The 21,660-nt window shown below is 43.3% G+C and overlaps 1 protein-coding gene across 4 annotated transcripts in view; it reads right to left on the minus strand.

The window, feature by feature from the left end:
- MTA1 (metastasis associated 1) overlaps positions 1–21,660 on the minus strand; it is a 157,790-nt gene that overhangs the window by 33,578 nt on the left and 102,552 nt on the right. For 3 of the 4 annotated variants that reach the window (XM_039484276.1, XM_039484274.1, XM_039484277.1), the window contains exons 12-17: positions 9,994–10,109; positions 8,836–8,987; positions 7,501–7,690; positions 6,993–7,082; positions 3,379–3,531; positions 2,200–2,235 (exon numbers count right to left, since the gene is read on the minus strand). In XM_039484276.1, coding sequence (XP_039340210.1) covers positions 2,200–2,235; positions 3,379–3,531; positions 6,993–7,082; positions 7,501–7,690; positions 8,836–8,987; positions 9,994–10,109 — 737 coding nt within the window. Of the gene's footprint in view, positions 1–2,199; positions 2,236–3,378; positions 3,532–6,992; positions 7,083–7,500; positions 7,691–8,835; positions 8,988–9,993; positions 10,110–21,660 lie in introns of those variants that run through there. The other variant, XM_039484278.1, reaches the window with a different exon arrangement.

The following is a 21,660-nucleotide window of genomic DNA, read 5'->3' on the forward strand; positions in this document are numbered from 1 at the left end:
CCATTGTCTCTTATCAGGAGTGTCATAAAATCATCAGTGATAAAACTGTCAATTCGCCAGTCTAGGTTTGTAAGATTACTTGTGATACTTCCTTTTTGGGGCAGGTGTATATATTCCCAAGGAGTGAGGGTGGCCCTGGAGTCTTTTAAAGTACATAAGGACTCGTCTATCTTTTCAGTGAAAAGGTGAGCTTCATTGAAGGGCAAGTCCTCCATGGTGTTATAGACCTCCCTGAGAAATCCCAAAGAATATAATCATGATTCTCAGGGCATCACAATGGCTGTTCCATCAATCTAGAAGCTGTCTCTGCTGCATCAACTGCTGATTGAAGTGCAGTTCTGCAGACGTTGAAATTTCAATGGCATCTCCATCCTCTCTGACTGCTTCATCAGGAGATGAAGGAGGCAAGCTTATCAGTAATGGAGAACTGGTTCACAGTCCTCCTCTTTTGTGGGATAAGGATGAAACTCTCATAGTTCCCTCAGAGCAGAATGGTAAAGTGATTCCCTGGCAAAACGCCTGGGCTCTTTGGCATATGGGTCCCATGTTCCCCATTGGTAACACCCTCTAGTGGAGTCACAATCTCCCTAGTGAGAGAAGGTTCTGATGTTGGGGGAAACTGAGGCTCAGGAAGAGCAAAGATATCCTCCAGTGTAGTACAAGTCTCTGACCTCTCTGGAATGCATAGGATCCAATCTGCTCACACTGATAGGGTCAGAGAAGGGAGGCTTCATGTGAGAGACAGAACCAATGGTACCGACAGTGGTTGAACCGATGAATCCTGACTTTTTGACTTGGATGGTAGCAGCTGAATTGGTGTCGCTGATACGGGGTCAAGTACTGATACAACTCTGGCTTTAGGGTCATGGCCCTGGGATTTGGTACATCCTAAGTCCTTAGGGATTGAATGAGCAGACCTGCTCGATTTAGGCAGAGCTATGTTTGACATCTTTAAAGCAGACTTCCTCTTATGTTTGTATCACAGGGGTAGTCTGGATCTGTAAAAAGCGACAAAGAGTCCTGTGGCACCTTATAGACTAACAGACGTATTGGAGCATAAGCTTTCGTGGGTGAATACCCACTTCGTCAGATGAATGTAGTGGAAATTTCCAGAGGCAGGTATAAATATGCAGGCAAGAATCAGCATAGAGATAACGAGGTTAGTTCAATCAGGGAGGATGAGACCCTCTTCTAGCAGTTGAGGTGTGAACACCAAGGGAGGAGAAACTGCTTTTGTAGTTGGCTAGCCATTCAGTCTTTGTTTAATCCTGAACTGATGGTGTCAAATTTGCAAATGAACTGAAGCTCAGCAGTTTCTCTTTGAAGTCTGGTCCTGAAGTTTTTTTTGCCACCCTAGGCCATGCAGCAGTAAGAAGGAATTGGACAGACAGCCGGTCTGTTTCACCCTTTTATGCCTTCAGTTAGAAACGCAAGGCAGAAAAGGGTGCACGTGAAGATAAATGGTTGCTGCTTGCAAGAATTCTGACTCCAGGTGCATGGAGCACATGCATATGCAGAGTGGAATATGCATAGGACCAGCACTGGAAGAAGAATAATTCTTACTAACCTTGTAAAGCACTTGCAGATCTATGAATTAAAAGTGCTATGTAGAAGCAAAGTATTATAATTACAGGTGCTTGCTTGCTAAAGATAGATATGCACAGCAGCACTGGCTAATCAAACAGCTAGCAGTGTCGCTGACGTTATAAAGGGTCATGACTAAAAGACAGAGTATATCCTACTAGATTTTGCTTTCTTTTTGATCTGTATGTGTTGGATATTTAAATTCATATAGAATATTTGAAGCCTACATTTCCTAAGGTTAAATAGTGAAACCAAAAACCCACCCAAGCTATCATTACATTCCAAACTTTCAATAGCTTTTACAAAACTGCTAGAACAATGTTGGATAATTTGGGGAATTTAGTAGCATAAAGTGAACATTTCATTTCATTACCACTTCCATGCAACAACTATGGTTGTACCATTACTAGCCCCACACGGGAAAAAGGCTGAAAAATAATTAGCAGTGCATAGACCATGGATACAGAGGTTATCCAAAGAACATTTAGACACCAACACAAAATTTACACAGAGCATTAGTAGCCACAAAGCAGACAAGCAAACTAGAGAAGCCAACAGATGAAACTAAAAATCACACTCTCCTAGCATAAGCTGAGCACAGCTTGAAGGTCTTACCCCTGCTAGGCATCAATAGGCGCTTCTTCACGTTGCCTGACAGAGCACAAATGAACAGAAAAGAGAAAAAACACCATATCAGCAATCTGAACAGTAGCATTTTTTAAAAGCTAAATATTAAATACAAACAGTAAGATGTCCATTGCTGCTTGTGTAATTTGTGTTCAATATAAATGCTAATTTAATCTAAGAATAAATGTGAAGGAGAAAAAACCCGGTGTGGCTGTATTGAAATGCAATGGCAAGATAGCTTTAATACAGCACAGTAAATTTATGGGGTTGGAGCAGAATGGGAGAGAATCTGGTCTCACTCCCAAAGGAGGTCTTTGAAGGCATGACAGTCAGTTTTGCTCACCTCTGGGAAAGTTGGAAGCTACTACGTTTTTCTCCTCACCCTGTCACAATCACTGTTAAGTGCCACACTTTTCTTTTAATTGAGCCATTCCCCACCTTCCTATTCCTGTTAAGGCCATTTGAATAGGCCATCGCATTCTTGACTGAGGAGCCAGTGGCACGTTCCCTGCTTTGCCGTTCTCAGCTGATGGCTAGCTCTTCAAGACAGAGCCCTGGACTCCATGCCAGGAGAATCGTACCTCCATCTCCTGCTGCAAGCACATGCTGCCTTCACCCATGCTATTTACTGGGCTGAAGGAAGGGGTGAGACCCATCAACAGTGAGAGGAGGACTCTCAGTGAGAGGGCCGACCAGGGAAGCAGCAGTAAATTCTTAATAAAAGAGGAAAAACCATTTGGGAAATTTTCTGTAGTAATTCCCATGGCAGTAAGAGTAATAAAAAAAGAGATTTGTCATTCTCTCATGTTTGCCAGGCTGAGACCAGCCTGACATCAAGATGTAGTCAAAGTAGACAGAGTTCCACTAGCCTAGCAGCTCTGTATCAATGTACTACTCAGACTGTACACATCCATGCCTGCACAAGCAAAATCAAACCAGCCTTTGCAAGAAGAGAAATATAAACCATAACATTTCTTGTTCAAAACTATTAAGGCCCCTAAAATAAAAAATAAAAAAGCAATCTCCCCTGGAATAAGGACTGATGCTGTCCATTGGGCAATACTCTTTACAAAATACTGAAATGGAAGTAATTAATAGGAGCACTTTCCTTGAAGACACAAGAAACACCCGACAGATGACAATGTACATGTACTAGAAAATATTTACCATCCATCCCATTGTGTTGCTCATAGCTTCTTTTTCCCAGGATAGTTGGGGATCCATTGTTTATGACAGGTGTGAACTTGGTAGGAGTCAGATTGTTAAGAGAACTGGACAAACTCTTTACAGGGTCTGGTTTCGGAGGACATGGATGAGATTCTGTTGTAAAAACAGCAGTGTGTTATTTTTATTAGTAGATACATGGAGACTATAAACCCAAACACAAAGGGCAAAATTCAGAGATAACGTAAGGCACACCCCTTTTATATGAACAGAAACTCTTACATTCAAACTGCCTTATACTGACTTAAGCCTACTCTACTGATATGCAAAGGAATCTGAATTAGTGAAAAGAGGTCTGAACACTAATTGCCACATATATCACTTCTGAATTTGGCCCCAAGTATAACAGAAGATTGCTACTTATATAAAGCATTGTAAATATACTGCTGAATTCAACAAGGATGTTTAACCTGTGCTGTAATATACACTGCAATATAATCCTACAATAGGTGCTAGAAGGCTGTTATGTATCCTTTTCTAAAACTATGTTTTCCACTGATTCTGGATAATTTCTAGGCTGCTCTATATTAGAAGCCATTTTCAAGAAGTCATGCAACACCCACAGGCTACCCAGAAGTTACAACTTTGCCAATTTCATCAGTATTCTATAAATGCAGTTCCTAAACTGGCCAAGCCATTGAGGACTTAAAACAAAACTATCAAGAACATGCACATAATTTAAATCTAACCTTTTGGCTGAGGCAGAGATCAAGCATGGCATGCCAAAGGAAAAGATGTTGAGAAAGTTACAAGCAACTGAAAACAGGGGTTTAAAATGAGTTGCTCTTTCTCGGCCCTAACTATGGATTCACAGCCTTGACTCTATAATAGCAAGAAGTAGCACAACACTCCTGAAGATAGTTACATCAAAAGGAGAATGGCCCTGTTTTCCAGTTTAAGAGTCACATTGAAATCTGTCACACCACTGAAGCATTTGCTTTCAGATGAGACGTTAAAAACCAAGGTCCTATTCTGTGTGAACATTAAAGATCCTATGGTACTTTTCATAAAGAGTGTTTTTTTCCCCTAGGATTCCATAGCAAAATTTCCTCTCCCTTTAGTGGCTACATTTTGGTTGTGCTGCATGCATACAGTTTGGGGATTTTTTGGGATATTTATTATTACAGAATATTTTAATTGTTAAGTACTGTATCTAGAACAAAAGCAGACAAACCATATTTAATGAATATTCACACAATACACACACAGAAGCTTATCTTTTATAAATAAACATATTCAAAGAAACAAAATTGACTTCACAATTTCTTATCAAAGTTAACAGATAATTAGTTTAATTGCTGAAATGGGAGTCTTAAAGTAACTCCCAAATCAACTCTCTGGAATTTAGAAGCAATTTGACAGTGTTCTAGATACCAAAGCCAATCTCCACTTCCCCATCCATATCACTCAGCAAGACTAGAGAAGTGGCCAGAGGATGCTTTTAACATTAGAGCGCTGTTCTGGGTGCTCATTTAAGGCTCCTAAATTCAGTATTTAAACTAACCAGGCAAGTTTGAAGGAGGCTGTGTAGTGTCTGTTGGAGGAGACGACCAGGAAGAAGCATGACAGTTTTACAACTGCCCCTGACCCCACCTGCGCAACCTGCCAGTCCCTCAGGAGCAGTTTGTGGTCTCTGGTCCCTTTAAACTCAATGGTTATTTAATTACAAAATTGGGAGTCTTAAATTTTAGCTTCAACAAAAAGTGAGTTGACAGTGGCTGTCTGGCCACAAACTGCAGTGAAGAGAGAGCTAGTTCTTAGGACACTAGAGAGGGTAGCAGGTCAAGGAGTTCAGTTACCTACAAAAACAAACATTAAGTAATAAGAGAAGAGGAAGTTAAAACAACTGATTTTTTTTAAATCTACATCAAAAATATTACAAGAAGGGCTTCTGTAGCCTTTTCCCCTACTATTCCTCTTATCCTTATATTTTGAATAGTAGAAGGATGCAATACATTAAGTACCGTAATTTTTTTAAATACAAAAGAAACAGTTAATAAGCCACTCTGATGCCAGCACGGGCTGTGGTAAAGTCATAGGGCCTTCACCATCCCACAACACACTCAAGGCATGCACCAATAGCCAATTAATGTACAAAATATAATGGGTTACTGCAATATTCATTTGACAGCATTCCCAGATATGGGATCTTTCTTTAAGGCAATGTATGGTTCAGGTGTGATTATATAACAACTTGCAGCGAAACAGCAACAGATCAAATTAAGCACAATTTCAGTTCTATTCACTGAAATACTTGGATAAAAGTTGCTAATAAAATATCAGCCATTTGTTTCAAAGATCCCAAAGCACTTTTCACATTGCAAACTATACACACCTGAAATCATGCCATCCACTCTTAAGGAAGACTGTGTTGGATGTTTAACAGCACAAAACAATGCTAAACTATTTAGGACAGGAGGAGAAGAATGCTGTATCCAAACAAAACTGCAGAAGGAATTTTTGGACAGGATACAAGAATTCCCCTACTTTTGTAAAAGAGGGAAGCAGTCTGGGATTTTGTTTGGCTGCTTTAAAATGGTCAGAAGTGATTGAGACCTTTATTTTATGTGCAATCTGAAAGACAGAACCTTCAGCAGCACAATATATATTAACTTCACCCTGGGATCATGATTCAAACTCACTCAGGAGGAAGAGGACTACCTACTGAACCACCTCTGACACCTAAATGTGGTTTGGTTTTTTTTTTTTGAGATCAGTAGTTGGATGCAAGAACTAACAATCTAGGAATTATTTTGGGTAAGTTCTGTTGCCTGTGTTATGCATGAAGTCTGACTAGATGATCACAATGGTCCCTGCTGGCCTTGAAATCTATTAATCTTTCACTGACCATGATTTCTGCATTTAAACCTCTTCCATTACAGAATCTTTACCCTCAGAGGCATGAAAGGTCAAGCAAGCAAATGACAACTCATTTTCTGTTAAACTCTAGTGACATCCTTCTCAGACATTTGCCTACTGTGCAGTGATTATGATGCTAAGGAGAGGCCCCAGCAGAGCTGCAGTCTCCTTCTATAACTCCTGCATAACACTTACTATAAGCACTTCATGGAGAAAGCGCTGTATCCTTAGGCCTTTTAGACTTGAGAAGAGGCTGCACAGTGAATCCCATTTTAGGAGTTACATTAAGACTGCACCAGAGTGGGATTGTGGACAGCCAACTGCATCCCACCAATCACATTTCTGGATTGTAAGCAGAAGGCCTCTTACCCAGACACCAGAGGCTGCCTCATGATTGCTAAAGAGGAGTTTCGCATATGGGATGGAGGGTGGGTAGTAGGCTGCTGAGCCACCACACCTCTACATAGTGTGAAGGGGAGAAAAGCTGTATGGGCCATTTTGAACTTTCCTCTGATCCAGAGAAGGAAACAATAGTCTATAAACTGAACATTTCAGGATCTTACCAAAGGTTATGAATTTATTTCTAGAGATGGGCAAAATTTTTAAGGTAGCAGATCCTATTTTTCCAGATCAGTTTACCCAGCAGTATGAAAACACACAAACAAACAGTTAGGAGAATTAGCCTGTAGCATATTTACCCAAATACCGCAGTACTGCTTCTAAAGGCTTTCGAACAACTTGCTTTAACAACAATGGATTTTCTGATGCTTCTGGTAAGCGTGCTGTGCCTGTGAAGACAATATCGGGATTGAGGAAAACATTTATTTTCTTATTAAAAAAATGAATGGAGTCTTGGAAATTAACTTAGTCTAAAACAACTTTCCTCTGGAGAGCTTTCTAGTAAAAAAGGATGTTTACAGAGTAGGTGCATGTTTTGGCAAGTGTACACACTGGCAAGGGAATGTGCTGCATACTAGCAAACAAGTGACATTTAAAAAAAAAGCTGAGCAATTTCAAATGTGTTATTTGGTAATAGTGTGATGAGTTAAGGACATTTCTGCAAAGTAAATAAGTAACAGCAGGTCATCTGTGCTTAGCCACAGTACCTCTGAAAGATCTAACTCAAGTCTTTCCCAAAGGAATTAATCTCAAATTCTGGTTTCCCAATTTCATAGTAAGTAGTTGGATGGCTGGATAAATACTCACATTCTGCTTTGATTGCTGCACTGTTGATGGGCAGGTGGGGATGTCTTGCTGCATGCCAAGGACGCAAGATCTCTCGACACAAACGTCTGGCAATCCTTGTCAGTTTTGTTGTATGCAGATAGAAAGCTTGTCGTGTCTTCATGGCAAATTTGGGGCTCCCACTGTTTCGCACTGGCACACCATGAAGACTCTGGGAAAAGGGAAAAAGCACAAGCACTTTTATTGTCCACAACTGATTTTTATTCAAAATTTGCAGAACACCAGAAACCAGCATCAGTTAACACCACATACATAGTCCATTCTAAAAGTCATTTCCACCTACACCCTCCTATCCAACCCCCCCTTTCCTAAATTTTTAAAGGATGCTCACTCAAAGTAAAGTATTTGCTTCTACTCAGTTTCTGAAAGGCTCCTGGGGACAGAGATAGGAGCTTGGAGTTGATACAGGCTGAAGGAAAACCACAGAGATAGAGGAAAGGACAAGAGTGGGAGGCAGAGATTAGGAGGGAAGACTCAACAAGCTAAGAACACAACACAACCCTCCACTCCTTCTCCCATCTGCACTGCTGCTGCTCTTCCCTAGCCACTATTCGTTTTTGAAAACTTTGGCCCTATACTTTAATGTGGACCAATTTAAGCATTCAATATCTTGGAAGGTTGGCCTTGGGCTAAGATTTACATACTTAACTACATGTGGACAAAGATGACTTATCAATTATTGCACAGGCCAGACCCTTACCATGTCATAAAAAAGCCAAGTTCTGACTAATAATTCTGTTGGTTTAGGCTTTAAACAGTTGTACAATAGAACCTCAGAGCTATGAACACCTCAAGAATGGAGGCTGTTTTTAATTCTGAACAAAATGTTATGGTCGTTTTCAAAAGTTTACAACTGAACATTGACTTAATACATCTTTGAAACTTTACAATGCAGGAAATAAAATGCTGCTTTTAACCATCTTAATTTAAACGAAACAAGCACAGAAACAGTTTCCTTACCTTGTCTTTTTTTTTTTTTTAAACATTCCCTTTTTTAGTAGTTTATGTTTAACACAGCACTGTACTGTATTTGCTTTTTTTTGGGTCTCTGCTACTGCCTGATTGCGTATTTCCAGTTCCAAATGAAGCATGTGGTTGACCAGTCAGTTTGTAACTCTGGTGTTCATAACTCTGAAGTTCTACTGTATATTATTTGATGTGGTTGTGTGTGGCAGGAATAAGTGATACTTTTTCCATTACTGTTCACTGGAATGAGCATTCGGTTCCCTGACCTGCAGTACTGAGCCACCTGTAATGGATGTACATACCATATTATTTTACACTGGATGCACATACCATATTATTGCGGTTTGGTCCTGGTCTCTCTCCATCTAATCGCGTTGGCATTTTCAAGCCACCATATTTCTTCCAGTATGTCCAACAGGATGCACAGAGGCGACACTGCATGTTAGGGGGACCCCAAGAATACCACTGGTAAGACTGTGTGGCTAGGGATAATAAAGGTGGAAATATATATATATTCTTAAACAGAATTGATGTACAAAGTTTATAGCCTTTACAACCATCTTTACAATCTCAAAGGAGAAAGAGACCTTTCAGCTTCACAAGGTAACAAAACTAGATCATAAGCCTGTTGTATCAAAAATGAGGCAAATTGCATCATCATTAAATGTTTTATAATGGCATTATGCAGTGTTGTTATAGCCATGGTGGTCCCAGGATCTTAGAAAGACAAGGTAGTGAGGTAACAATTTTTATTGAACCAACTTCTGTTGGTGAGAGAGAGAGAGAGAGAGAGGCTTTCGAGCTACACAGAAGAAAAGCTCTGTATAAATTCAGAAGCTTGTTTCTCTCACCAACAGAAGTTGGTCCAATAAAAGGTATTACCTTCCCCATCTTGTAGAGTCATTAGGATGGGGAAACTTCATGGTAATGCCTTTGAGATATTTTATGCTGTAACTCCAAAACACAACCACCCCTTTTGCATAGGTGGGGGGAACTGTAACTTTTCCCCTCTGTTTTAGAAATCCCCTCCCCAACTTTACTTAGGGAAGAGAAAAAGTCAGTCATTTTGACTCTCCATACAGTCCTACATTTTAGCACATCTAAAAGGCTCTCCATAAAGGAGAGGGAAGCCTATTAGACCAAGACGTATTAGCCGATAAGACCATAGTGAATACAAGGATGTAACCATGCTCTTTGGACTTTCCACTACCATAATAAAGCTGTGAAAACATTATAAAGCTCTCCAATGAATTGAAGACTTGTCTTCACTCAGGAGCCATCCATTATTTCACAGGAAACATCAGCTCTTGCAGTTATTTACAATAAAATCCACCCACTCTAAAAACTTAGAAACATTTACGTGAAGAAAAACCCTGCCTATTTCACCCACCCCACCCTGCATGGTAGCTTATTAAAGCTTTACTTTAGTCTTAGTGCTAGAGTACTTCTGCTGCTCTTGCACAATTGCTACATTTGCAAATCACTTACTATAGCAGCTTTCACAGGCCCGTCCTGCTCCCATGTTCTGTGCCTGTCCTCCTGTACCATTTACCACTCCTGGTTTGACATTATTTACATTGATCTGGTTGGGGTTTGGCTTGTTACTTAAAACACAAAGCAAAAAAAGGGGAAAAATTAATTGATTGTGACAAAAAATATGGCCCAGAAGATTAAAACTGAAGACATGCATTTCTCACATGTTTATGAATTCCAAAAGAAGAAACATTACTTACCAGTAAATAGAGTTTTCTGAATACATTTCCTCTGCAGATCATACTGTAGAAGTCACATGCCATTTCTCAAGAGTCCCAGAACCACTTAAAAGTAGTTAACCGTTCTGGTCATGAGCACACCTTAACTACTGATCCAAAAACATTCTAATCTAGGTGACAAAAGGGCCATATCGACAGACATCCCTCTGCTCCTCTCTGCCTGAACAACATTCTACTTAAGCCTCTAAAGAGGTGAGGAAGGAGGGAAAGTCAAGGTGGATCTGCAAGGGCAATAGATTCAGAGAATTCCATGGTAAAGTAGCCTTCCTTTCTCCTTCAGAAAATTGCCTCTTCAAATCCTGTCACTCTGTAGTAGACTGGCAAGCTTATAGGCAAGAGCTCAGAAGTACTAATTCAGACTCAAAGTTTGCCCTCCTGAAATAAGCACCTACTGCCACTGCACTATTAAAGAACTGCAGAGTAAAAGGTGTAAACTGAATCCTCAGATAACCCAAATGGGAACACCTTGTACAGACTGCAGTCTTCCCCATCTGATTCAGAGGTATTTCCTGTGCAATTTCCTAAGAGAGATGTGAAAGGAAGCATCTTAAAAGGTCAAGACCTCTATCCCATCCCATTTAGCATAGAGATTATGGCACTCCAAGCCAACAGGTAGAATCAGATTTATTTACAGACCTTATTTTACCACTCCCTTCAACAAAACCACAACAGAATTAGTTAAAGTATCAGACTGCAACACAGGGGATCTGGGTTCAATTCCAAGACGTCCTGTGAGACTTTTGGCTAGTCATTTAGGGCTTGCATCAACAGTAGGAGAATACACTCTACTGGGATGCGATTTCTAAAGCACACTCGTGCTGTGCATTAATGTGCCCGTGTAGACCATTGAGCTGCATACTTTTTTATACAGCAGTATTGCTCTGTATGTATATTCAGCACTTCATCTGCTGACTTCAGTGATATAGTTTACCACGTTTCACTAAGTGAAAGCCGACACATCAGAGCGCCAGATTCTATTCCTTCTGATGCAGCATCAACAAAGATTTAGTAAATTCCAATCAGTTATATCTGCAAAGAGGTTGCATATTAAATTATTCTTGAGACAATGGCGTTGGGCAAGCATAAATAAGATAAAGATTCCCTAGGCCAAATTGTTAAGACAAGTGGTGATATGAGGGAAAGAAAGAAAACTCCCCAGTCACTGTTTCTCCAGGGCTGTTAGAAAAATGCATCTTTTTACTTGGAAACTAATTACATGTGATTGCGAGTCACTGAGAGACAGAGAGCCCAGACACATTTTTTTTTTTAAAGTTTTACATGCAGATTCTGCTACAGTGGCACACAAGGGGCATAAAGGCTCCACAAGTGGCCAGGAGAGCCTTTTCCAAGAGCAGGAGAAGCTTCAGACTGACCTGTGTTACTCTCCTTTAAACAACATGGTGAGGAAGGAGTGTGGGTGAGGGGGACAGTCTGTGTACGGCCGAGTGCTACAGACATTCTGGATTTCTCTGGTCTGCAGGGCTCCCCAGGCAAGGCAGAAAAAGAAGAATTAATAACTGGGGCCTTTTTACAATCGTGGTTCAATTGTTCTGTTCTTCAGCTGATGCACTGTCAAGGCCCTAATGATTGATTATTAATGGATTTGAAATGGCTCTGGGATTTGTAAGTCACGGCATGACATTCCAACTCAAGGAGACTTGCAAAGGCAATTTGCGAAGGAGAAGAATGGAATATGGTACCTTTGCATGAGACTGCATTTCGCTGATTGCTGCCATATTACAAATTACCTCCAAGTAGATTCTACTTCACCAAAAATTCATTTTGTGCAAATATAATTAGATTACTTAAGGTAGCTGGGGTTCTCCAAAAGTATTCTCTTTACAGGCAGGCAATGCTGGCAGGCAATGCTGCATAGTGGATAGAGCACGGAACTAGAGCAAAGAGACAAACCTCAATGCCAACTCTGCCCACATATATACACCAGCGACACCATGACAGGACCCAACCAGATCAGCCACAACATCACCAGTTCATTCACCTGCACGTCCACCAATGTAATATATGCCATCATATGCCAGCAATGCCCCTCTGCTATGTACATCAGCCAAACTGGAGAATCCCTCCATAAAAGGATAAACGGACACAAGTCAGGTATTAGGAATGACAATATACAAAAACCTGTAGGAGAACACTTCAAACTCCCTGGAGACACAATAGCAGATTTAAAGGTATCCATCCTGCAGCAAAACAACTTCAGGACCAGACTCCAAAGAGAAACTGTTGAACTTCAGTTCATTTGCAAATTTGACACCATCAGCTCACGATTAAACAAAGACTGTGAATGGCTAGCCAATTACAAAAGCAGTTTCTCCTCCCTTGGTGTTCACATCTCAACTGCTAGAAGAGGGTCTCATCCTCCCTGACTGAACTAACCTCGTTATCTCTAGACTGATTCTTGCCTGCATATTTATACCTGCCTCTGGAAATTTCCATCACATGCGTCTGACGAAGTGGGTATTTGCCCACGAAAACTTATGCTCCAATACCTCTATAAGTCTATAAGGTGCTAAGTCTATAAGGTGACTCTTTGTTGCTTTCGACAAGTATGGTAAGCTTTCCCAACACTTGGAGTCTTTAAATCATAACTGGATGCCTTTCTAAAAGATCTGTGGTTGAACTGGAGTACGTGTACTAGATGCAAGAAACCCTGGGTGAAATTCTCTGGCCTGTGTTATATAGGAAATCAGACCAGGTGATCTTAATATAGTCTCTTCTGACATTTGAACCTATTAAAGTGACAAGATCCTTGTAAGAAGTGTTGGCTCCCAGCTTCCCTTAGATCATGAATTGACAAACAGCTCACAAAACATTGACATTTTTCCAATGTGTGACCAACCTTATGCACTTGGTTGACAGCACTAAATTAACATGGGAGCAGGAACTGAAGTCTTACTTTTCTGAAAGGAGAAACTTGTGTGCCCAAGACATATGGTAGCTAAAGATTAAACTGGTTTTATTGGTTAGAAGACTGAGTATACCACCACCAATGTACACTGGAATGGTTCCAGTCATCCAAGTACGTACCCAGCCAGATGTTCTGGTCCTGTCATGAGAAACACATTTTGGAATAACATTGTGATAAAAGAGAACGGCACTTCTCCTCTTTACTGCACATAAAGCTTTGTCAGGCCATTACTTCGTGTATCTGAAAACATGTGCCTAAAACTATTTTGTGCCCACTTTTGGGGAGAAAAAAAAGTCTAATGTTTGTTAAAAGTATCCTTAGATATTGGTAAGATCCTTCTCGACCAACATTAAAAGTATAGATCACTGTTTTAACATACCTATAAAAGAGGGATAGAATATAATCATGCATGGAAATTTTTCTAGTCTATACTGAGTCTTCAAATAGTCCTATCTAAAACGGGAGGAAGAATGGTCTTGGGGTTAAGACACAAAATGATGAGTCAAGAGACAGAGGGTCTATTTTCAGCTATGCCACAAAGAAATTTCTTTCCCTGTGCTGTGACTATGGCTCTTCAAGATGTGTCACCCTATGGATGCTCCACTTCAAGTGTGTATGAACCTCTTGAGCCCTTGATGGGAGATTTCTAGCTCTAACAGTTTGATGTGGAAACTGGTTTTGTGGGCTGTCCATCTGCCTTGAACCATGAGGGTGTCGAGGTGAGTCCCGCATCCTAACAGGGAAGCATCAGGGTTAGTCACTGTTGGGGTTGGGTGACAGAAAGGGATAAACGCACAAATGCTGCATTGCTCCTACCACCAGTCTAGGGAGTTTGTTAAGTGCAAGGGGACTGTCACCTACCTGTCCAAATTGACCCTGTTCAGAGAATAGGTAGTTTTTAGCCAACCCTGGAAGCAGCAGAGGTGTAGCCTTGTGTGATTGGTCACAAAGATACAAGCTGTCACACAGCCCATGAGTTGAAGACGGTACTTTATTGTGACCCAAGGGCTTCCCTGAATTGTCCCTACCAGACCAAACAAGGTCACAAATCTGTCCAAAGGGAGGTACGAGTATACCCTTATAAACTGTATCCTTTGTACACATACCAGCATGGATTTCTTTACTTTCAGCTGTAGGCCCAACTCTTGGAACAGAGCGAGGGTCATCTGGATGGCAATAACACTGCCTCGAAGGTGTTGCTCTTGAGTAGCCAGTTGTGGAAGTACAAGACGACCAATATCACTTCCTGCTTAAGGTAAGCTGCCACTACCACTAGAACCTTTGAAAATACTCTTGAAGCTCAGGATAGGCCGAAGGGGAGCACTCAATACTGAAAATGATCTCGACCTATGATGAATCATCAGTATTTCCTGTGTGATGGGTGTATAGTTATATGAAAGTAGGCATCTTATAGGTTGAAGGACAAAAGCCAATCCCCATTCTCTAGTAAAGGAAGAGAAGGTTTCTCACTTTGCAGTAACTGAGGTTCTTCAAGATGTGTCCCCCTGTGGGTGCTCCACTGTGCGTCCCAGCGCTGTTGATCGGAGATCTTCGGTAGCAGTGCCTGGTCGGGATGCATGCACTTAGCTGTTGTCTTACAGCGTCGTTAGGGTCTGCCTGAGCACGCGCGTCCTGCACCCTCCCATCAGCTCCTTCTCTACTATAGAGTTGTCTGATTAGTACTCCAAAGTAGAGGGGAGGAGGGTGAGTAGTGGAGCACCCACGGGGGACACACCTCAAAGAACCTCAGTTACTGCAAGGTGAGTATCTTTCTCTTCTTCTTTGAGTGCTGTCCCTGAGGGTGCTCCACTCCAGGTGAATGTGAAGCAGTACCCACTATGGTTGGTGAGATTTTGGAGTTGCGGCAGTGATAATGGTAGACAGTACTGTGTGGCCCACTATGGTGTCTGCTGTGGTATCCTGTGCGATAGCATAATGTTTGGTTAATGTGTGGTCAGATGTCCACGTGACCGCCTTGCATATATTGGTAATAGGTATGTTGTGGAGGAATGCAACGGATGCTGACATCACCCGAGTACAGTGAGTTCTGATGCCCTTGGGTGGTTGAGCATTCTGAGTCTGGTAGCAGGATCTGATGCAGTCAAAGATCCACTTGGATCTCTCGGTAGTGGACACAAATAGCCTAAGAGATTTACGGAATGCCTTAGTTCTGTCTAGATAAAATGCAATTGCCAGTCTGACATCGAGGTAGGGTGACCAGACAGCAAGTGTGAAAAATATCGGGACAGAGGGTAGTGGGGTAATAGGAGCCTATAAAAGAAAAAGCCCCAAATATTGGGACTGTCCCTATAAAATCAGGACATCTGGTCACCCTATGTCCAGGGTACGTAATGCCGCTTCCTGTGGAGTCTTGTGAGGTTTGGGATAGAATGCAGGTACGTCTATTGGCTGGTTAAGGTGGAAAGTAGACACTGCCTTGGGGAGGAATTTGGGGTGGGTTCGCATTGTAACCTTGTCTTTAGAGAAAATCGTGTAGGGAGGGTAGGCCATCAGGGTGCTTATTTCACCGACCCCTCTCACTGACGTTATGGCAACCAAGAAAACTACTTTCATAGACATGTGGAGTATGGACGAGATAGCCAGGGGCTCGAAGGGAGGCCTCAGAGAATTAGGTTGAGATTCCAGGAGGCTGCTGGTGGGTGAATCTCAGGGTAGAGATTTTGAAGGCCCGTGAGGAAGCACTTTATGGTGGAGTGGGCAAAAAGTGAATATCTGTTCAGCGGATCATGGAAGGTGGTGAGAGCCACAAGGTGTACTCTGATAGAGCTGAGCAAGAGCCTGTCGTGTTTTAGTTTTAAAAGGTAGTCTAAGACGTCAAGGAGGGTCAGGGTCTGGGGTGTCAAGCATCTGTGGAAGCACCACATGGAGAACTATTTCCACTTTTGCAGGCAAGTCTTATGAGTGGAGTCTCTTCTATTGTGCACGATGACGTATTGGACCTGCTCTGAACAGGCTAATTCATGGGCTTGAAACCATGAAGGAACCACGCCGTTAGTTGGAGTTTCTGGCGCTGCGGATGGAGAAGCCTACTGTTGTCCTGGGAGAGCAGGTTTTCTGGTTTTGTCCACCATTGTAGGGAGGACAATACGTTTGCTGGAAGAGTTAGCATCATGCAGAAGCTGTATCTGCTGGGTTTGTACTTGGAGTTGAGCCAACCCTGAAGACATCTCATATGCAGTCTGGCATATTTGATTACGAAGGTGGTGGCTGCCATGTGGCCAAGAAGCTGTAGGCAGGTTCGTGCCCGTATTCTGGGGCGAACAGAAAGCGTGTGTATGAGATGCGTAATAGCGAGGAATCTGTTGTGTGGGAGCAAAGCTCTGGTTCGATTTGAGTCCAGGTGAGCTCCAACGAACTCGATCTGCTGTGTGGGTATCAAGGTGGATTTTTGAAAGTTTATTTGCAGGCCTAGACTGTGGAAGAGGGAGATGATAAAATGCGTCGCCTTTAATGTCTTGTCGTATGAGCTGCCTTTTATAAGGCAGTCGTCTAGGTAGGGGAAAAGTATAATCCCGTGTTTGCAGAGGTGGGCAGCAATTACGGCTAGGGCTATACTCTCGGTGCTGTGGAGAGTCTGAATGGAAGCACTCTGTATTGAAAATTGTTGTGTCCAATTGTGAATCGCAGGAAGCGTCTATGTGCTGGATGAATGGGTATGTGAAAATAGGCATCTTGTAGGTCGAGGGCTGTAAACCAGTCCCCTTGTTCTAGCGCGGATATTACTGTGTCCAATGTGACCATCTTGAATTTCTGTACACGTACAAATTTGTTCACTTGGTGTAGGTCCAGTATAGGTCTCCATCCCCCGCTTTTCTTTTTGGTCAGAAAGTAGAGAGAGTAGAACCCTTTTCCCTGACATTGCATTGGTACAGGTTCCACTGCACCTAGCTGTAAAAGATGAGCCACTTCTACGTGAAGTAGGTGTTTGTGAGCGGCGTCCCTGAGGAGGGACGGGGAAGGGTGGGCGGACAGGATATGAAAGGGATAGAGTAACCTGATTGAACTATTTCCAGGACCCAGTGGTCCTGTGTGACCTGTTGCCAGACATAGCGAAAAAACTGGAGGTGGTGGCCAAATGGGCAAATAAGTGGCAGAGTCAATGGGTGATTTCGCAGACCCCCGACAAACACTTCAAAATTTCTGTTTCTTTCCCGCTGGGAGGCAGGTAGGTAGCTGGTTGCGCATGGTTTTGTCTGGGCCTATGAGGGGTCTGTTGTGGTTCCTCCCAACATCATATGGTCTGGACTGGGGCCGGTGATATTGTTGTGCGCAAGGCCTCTAATAAGGTTGATATCATTGTCTCCTGGAGTATATGCCCAGTGAGAGCAGGGTGTCTCTAGAGTCTTTCATAGTGTCAAGGACTTAGTTTTTTAGAAAAAAGTTTATCTTTGTCAAAGGGAAGGTCCTCCACTTTGATCTGCAGATCTTTGGGGACACCGGATGCAGACAGCCGGGAAGACCTGTGCATCACCACCGCAGTTGCGGTAGTGTGGGCTGCTGTGTCCACCGTGTCCAGGGATGATTGTAGTGCCGTCCTGGACACCAACTGACCTTCGACAAGTCTGATTTAAAGTCCGCTCTCCTGTCTTCCAGGCTATAGGAGGTAAAATCAAAGAGCTTGTTGTAATTGTCATAGTCATAGATTGCGAGGAGGGCGGAGTAATTTGCAATTCTAAATTGCAAAGTGGAGGAGGTATAAACCTTGCGGCCCAGGAGGTCAAGCCATTTGAGGTCCTTGTCTTGCGGAGTGAGCTGTTTTGTTCTGTGTCGCTACATCCACTACAAGAGAGTTTGGTTGTGGGTGAGAAAATAAGAAATCTACACATCCTTAGTGGGACATAATATTTACGTTCAGCCTTTTTCCTTGTTGGTAGCATGGAGGCAGGGGTCTGACAGAGAATGTCAGGTGGTTCTAAGAGGGCTTCATTTATGGGTAGCACGATCTTTGAGGGTGCAGAGTGTTGGAGGATTTTGAGAAGTCTGTGTTGTGTCTCCTGGACTTCCTCCAAAAGGAATGTCCTGGCTGAGTGCCACCTTCTTGAAAAGTTCCTGGAATTGCTTGAAGTCCTCCACATTTTGTGGCGGTGGAGGCATGAGGGCTCCATCTGCAGCTGATGGAGAGTTAGGAGCTGGTGAATCAGGGAAGGTTCAATAGCCCACCTTTTCAAGAGGGGGTTCAGGAGCTCTAGATGTAGATGGAGCTGGAGATAGAGGCGCAGAACGGGCTTGCAGTCTGGTGGAAGGGCCACGAGGAGTGGCAGCAGCAGGAGCTGACCAAGGGTTCCACTGAGGCCAAGGCACAGGGTAAGAAAAGTGAGGCCCCGCCCACGGGGGGACAAAGTAGGGAAACTGAGGCTGGTTCTTGTGAGGTGCCATGTCATGAGATAGATATGGCTCTGGCTGAGGAGGAGAATCAGGCGGGGAGAACTCTGCCTAAGGTGCCACATGGACTCCGCGTTGTTTTTGCTGATACAGACTAACACGGCTACCACTTTGAAACCTTTGTTTTAAGTCTTTTCAGCATTTGGGTACCTTTCAGCAGTTGGGTCATGTTTACAGTAGTAGATAAGCTACTTATTTAAAGCAGAATAATTCAAGTTTGGATAGGCTATATATTGACCAGATAGATCACTATGAAGAGAAGATTTGAAGGTGGTGCAAGCAAGAGATGGCAAAAACAACTGAGTGAAGCAGTAGCTAAGAGCTCAAAGCCAATAACTTCATTTCTCAAACCACTGGAAAACACATAAAGGTGGGAAATTCTGAAGCAATATCTTCCTGTTTCACTGCATGAGATGTCCAAAACTAGATGGTCTGCACAGATGGATGGTGTTCAACCAGTTGCGCAGCATTTGAATTCAGTGAGAAAGGCTTTAAATGAGCTGGAATCTGACTCTCTCTTTGGCAGTTCAACAGACTGAGGCCTGGTCTACACTACGCGTTTAAACCGATTTTAGCAGCGTTAAACCGATTTAACGCTGCACCCGTCCACACTACGAGGCCCTTTATATTCATATTAAGGCCTCTTTAAACTGGTTTCTGTACTCCTCCCCGACGAGAGGAGTAGCGCTAATATCGGTATTACCATATCGGATTAGGGTTAGTGTGGCCGCAAATCGACATTATTGGCCTCCGGGCGGTATCCCTCAGTGCACCACTGTGACCGCTCTGGACAGCAATCTGAACTCGGATGCACTGGCCAGGTACACAGGAAAAGCCCCGCGAACTTTTGAAATTCATTTCCTGCTTGCCCAGCGTGGAGAGCTCATCAGCACAGGTGACCACGCAGAGCTCATCATCACAGGTAACAATGCAGTCTCCTAAGAATCGAAAAAGAGCTCCAGCATGGACTGCACGGGAGGTACTGGATCTGATCGCTATATGGGGAGAGGATTCAGTGCTAACAGAACTGCGTTCCAAAAGACGAAATGAAAAAGTATTTGAAAGAATTTCCAATGGAAAAAGGCCACAGCAGGGACTCAGTGCAGTGCAGAGTGAAAGTTAAGGAGCTCAGACAAGCCTACCAGAAAACCAAAGAAGTAAACGGAAGGTCCGGTGCAGGGCCAAAAACATGCCGCTTCTACGCTGAGCTGCATGCAATTTTAGGGGGCTGCGCCACAACTACCCCACCCCTGTCTGTGGATTCCGGGGTGGGGGTTGTAATCTCAGCCATGGCCGAGGATTATGCGGACGGGGAAGATGATGAAGAAGAGGACGAGCTTGCAGAGAGCACATAGCACTCTGTTAGCCCCAACAGCCAGGAGCTTTTTCTGACCCAGACGGAATTACCCTCCTAGCCCTCCCAAGCCACTATCCCAGACAATGAAGCCATAGAAGGGACCTCTGGTGAGTGTACCTTTGTAAATATAAAACATGGTTTAAAAGCAAGCGTTTTTTAATGATTGATTTGCCCTGAGGACTTGGGATGCATTCGCGGCCAGTAAAGTTACTTAGAAAAGTTTGTTAACATGTCTGGGGATTGAGCGGAAATCCTCCAGGGAAATCTCCATGAAGCGCTCCTGGAGGTACTCCCAAAGCCTTTGCAGAAGGTTTCTGGGCAAGGCAGCCTTGTTCCGTCCACCATGGTAGGACATTTTACCACGCCATGCATGCAAGTAATCGGGTATCATTGCATGACAAAGCATAGCTGCATATGGTCCCGGTGATTGCTGGCATTCAAGAAACAGCCGTTCTTTATCTCGCTGTGTTATCCTCAGCAGAGTGATATCGTTCAGGGTAACCTGGTTGAAAATCAGGAATTTAATTGGCATTTTTCCTACTGGGTTCGTGGCCTGCTGCTTAAAAAAATCCTTCCTTGCACGTAGCCAAGCGCGGGGAGGGGAGGAGTGAAATAGCAATGAGCTTTTTCGCATTTGGCTAGCAGAGATCTTCCCAGCTACCAGCCACGCGGTGGGGGGTGGGGAAGGGGGATGATTAGCAGTGAGCTTTCATGATACCAGCCATGCGGTGCGGGGAGGGGTAAAGCACTGTATATATGAAGGCTGCAGAAGCCGAAAGACAGTGGCTTACCATGGCCTCATGCAAGCTGAAATCTGATGCCCGGACCTGCGTCTGTGAGATCTGTAACACCAGAGCCGCAGGCACTCAATATTAAGATGCAAAATGCGACCTTGTAGTGAAATCACATGTGCTATGTAAGGGGAATAGTGCTGTTCACTGTGAAAGAGTATAACCATTGTTCTGTAAAATGCATCTTTTAAAATACTTCTCTCCCTTTTTTCCCCTCCCTCATGCAGCTGCAAATTTTTCAAGCATCCCTACTCCGTCCCGAAGGCTATCTCAGATGAGGCGGCGGAAAAAAAAGACGCGATAAGAAATGTTTTCCGAAATCATGGAAGTGACCAGCAATGAAAGAGCGCATCTGAATGAGTGGAAGGACATGGTAGCAAAGTACAGGAAAGATGCCAGTGACCGTGAGGACAGGAGGGACCAACGTGAGGATAGGAGGGACGAACGTGAGGACAGGAGAGACGGCGGCACGAAGATCAGCGGTGGCGGGATGCAACTCTGGAGCTGCTGCGTGATCAAACTGACATGCTCCGGTGTCTGGTGGAGCTTCAGGAACAGCAGCAGGATCACAGAGTGCCGCTGCAGCCCCTGTATAAACCACCCTCACCATGTTCCACATCCTCCTCACCCAGACGTTTAAGAACGCGTGGGGGGAGGCTCCGTGCACCCGCCCACTCCACCCCTGTGGACAGCCCAACCAAAAGGCTGTCATTACTGTGAAATTTTTTTAGTGGCCTTTTCCTTCCCTCCTATCCTCCTCCCAAACCACACCCAGGATACCTCCTAGTTCTCTCCCTCTTTTTGTAATGAATTAATAAAGAATACATGATTTTTAAACGATAGTGACTATTTCCATAAGCAAGCTGTAATCGAAGGGGGAGGGTGGGTTGCTTACAGGGAATGAGT

The sequence above is a fragment of the Mauremys reevesii genome, linkage group 8 (assembly GCF_016161935.1).
Source record: "Mauremys reevesii isolate NIE-2019 linkage group 8, ASM1616193v1, whole genome shotgun sequence".
Lineage (NCBI taxonomy): Eukaryota > Metazoa > Chordata > Testudines > Geoemydidae > Mauremys > Mauremys reevesii.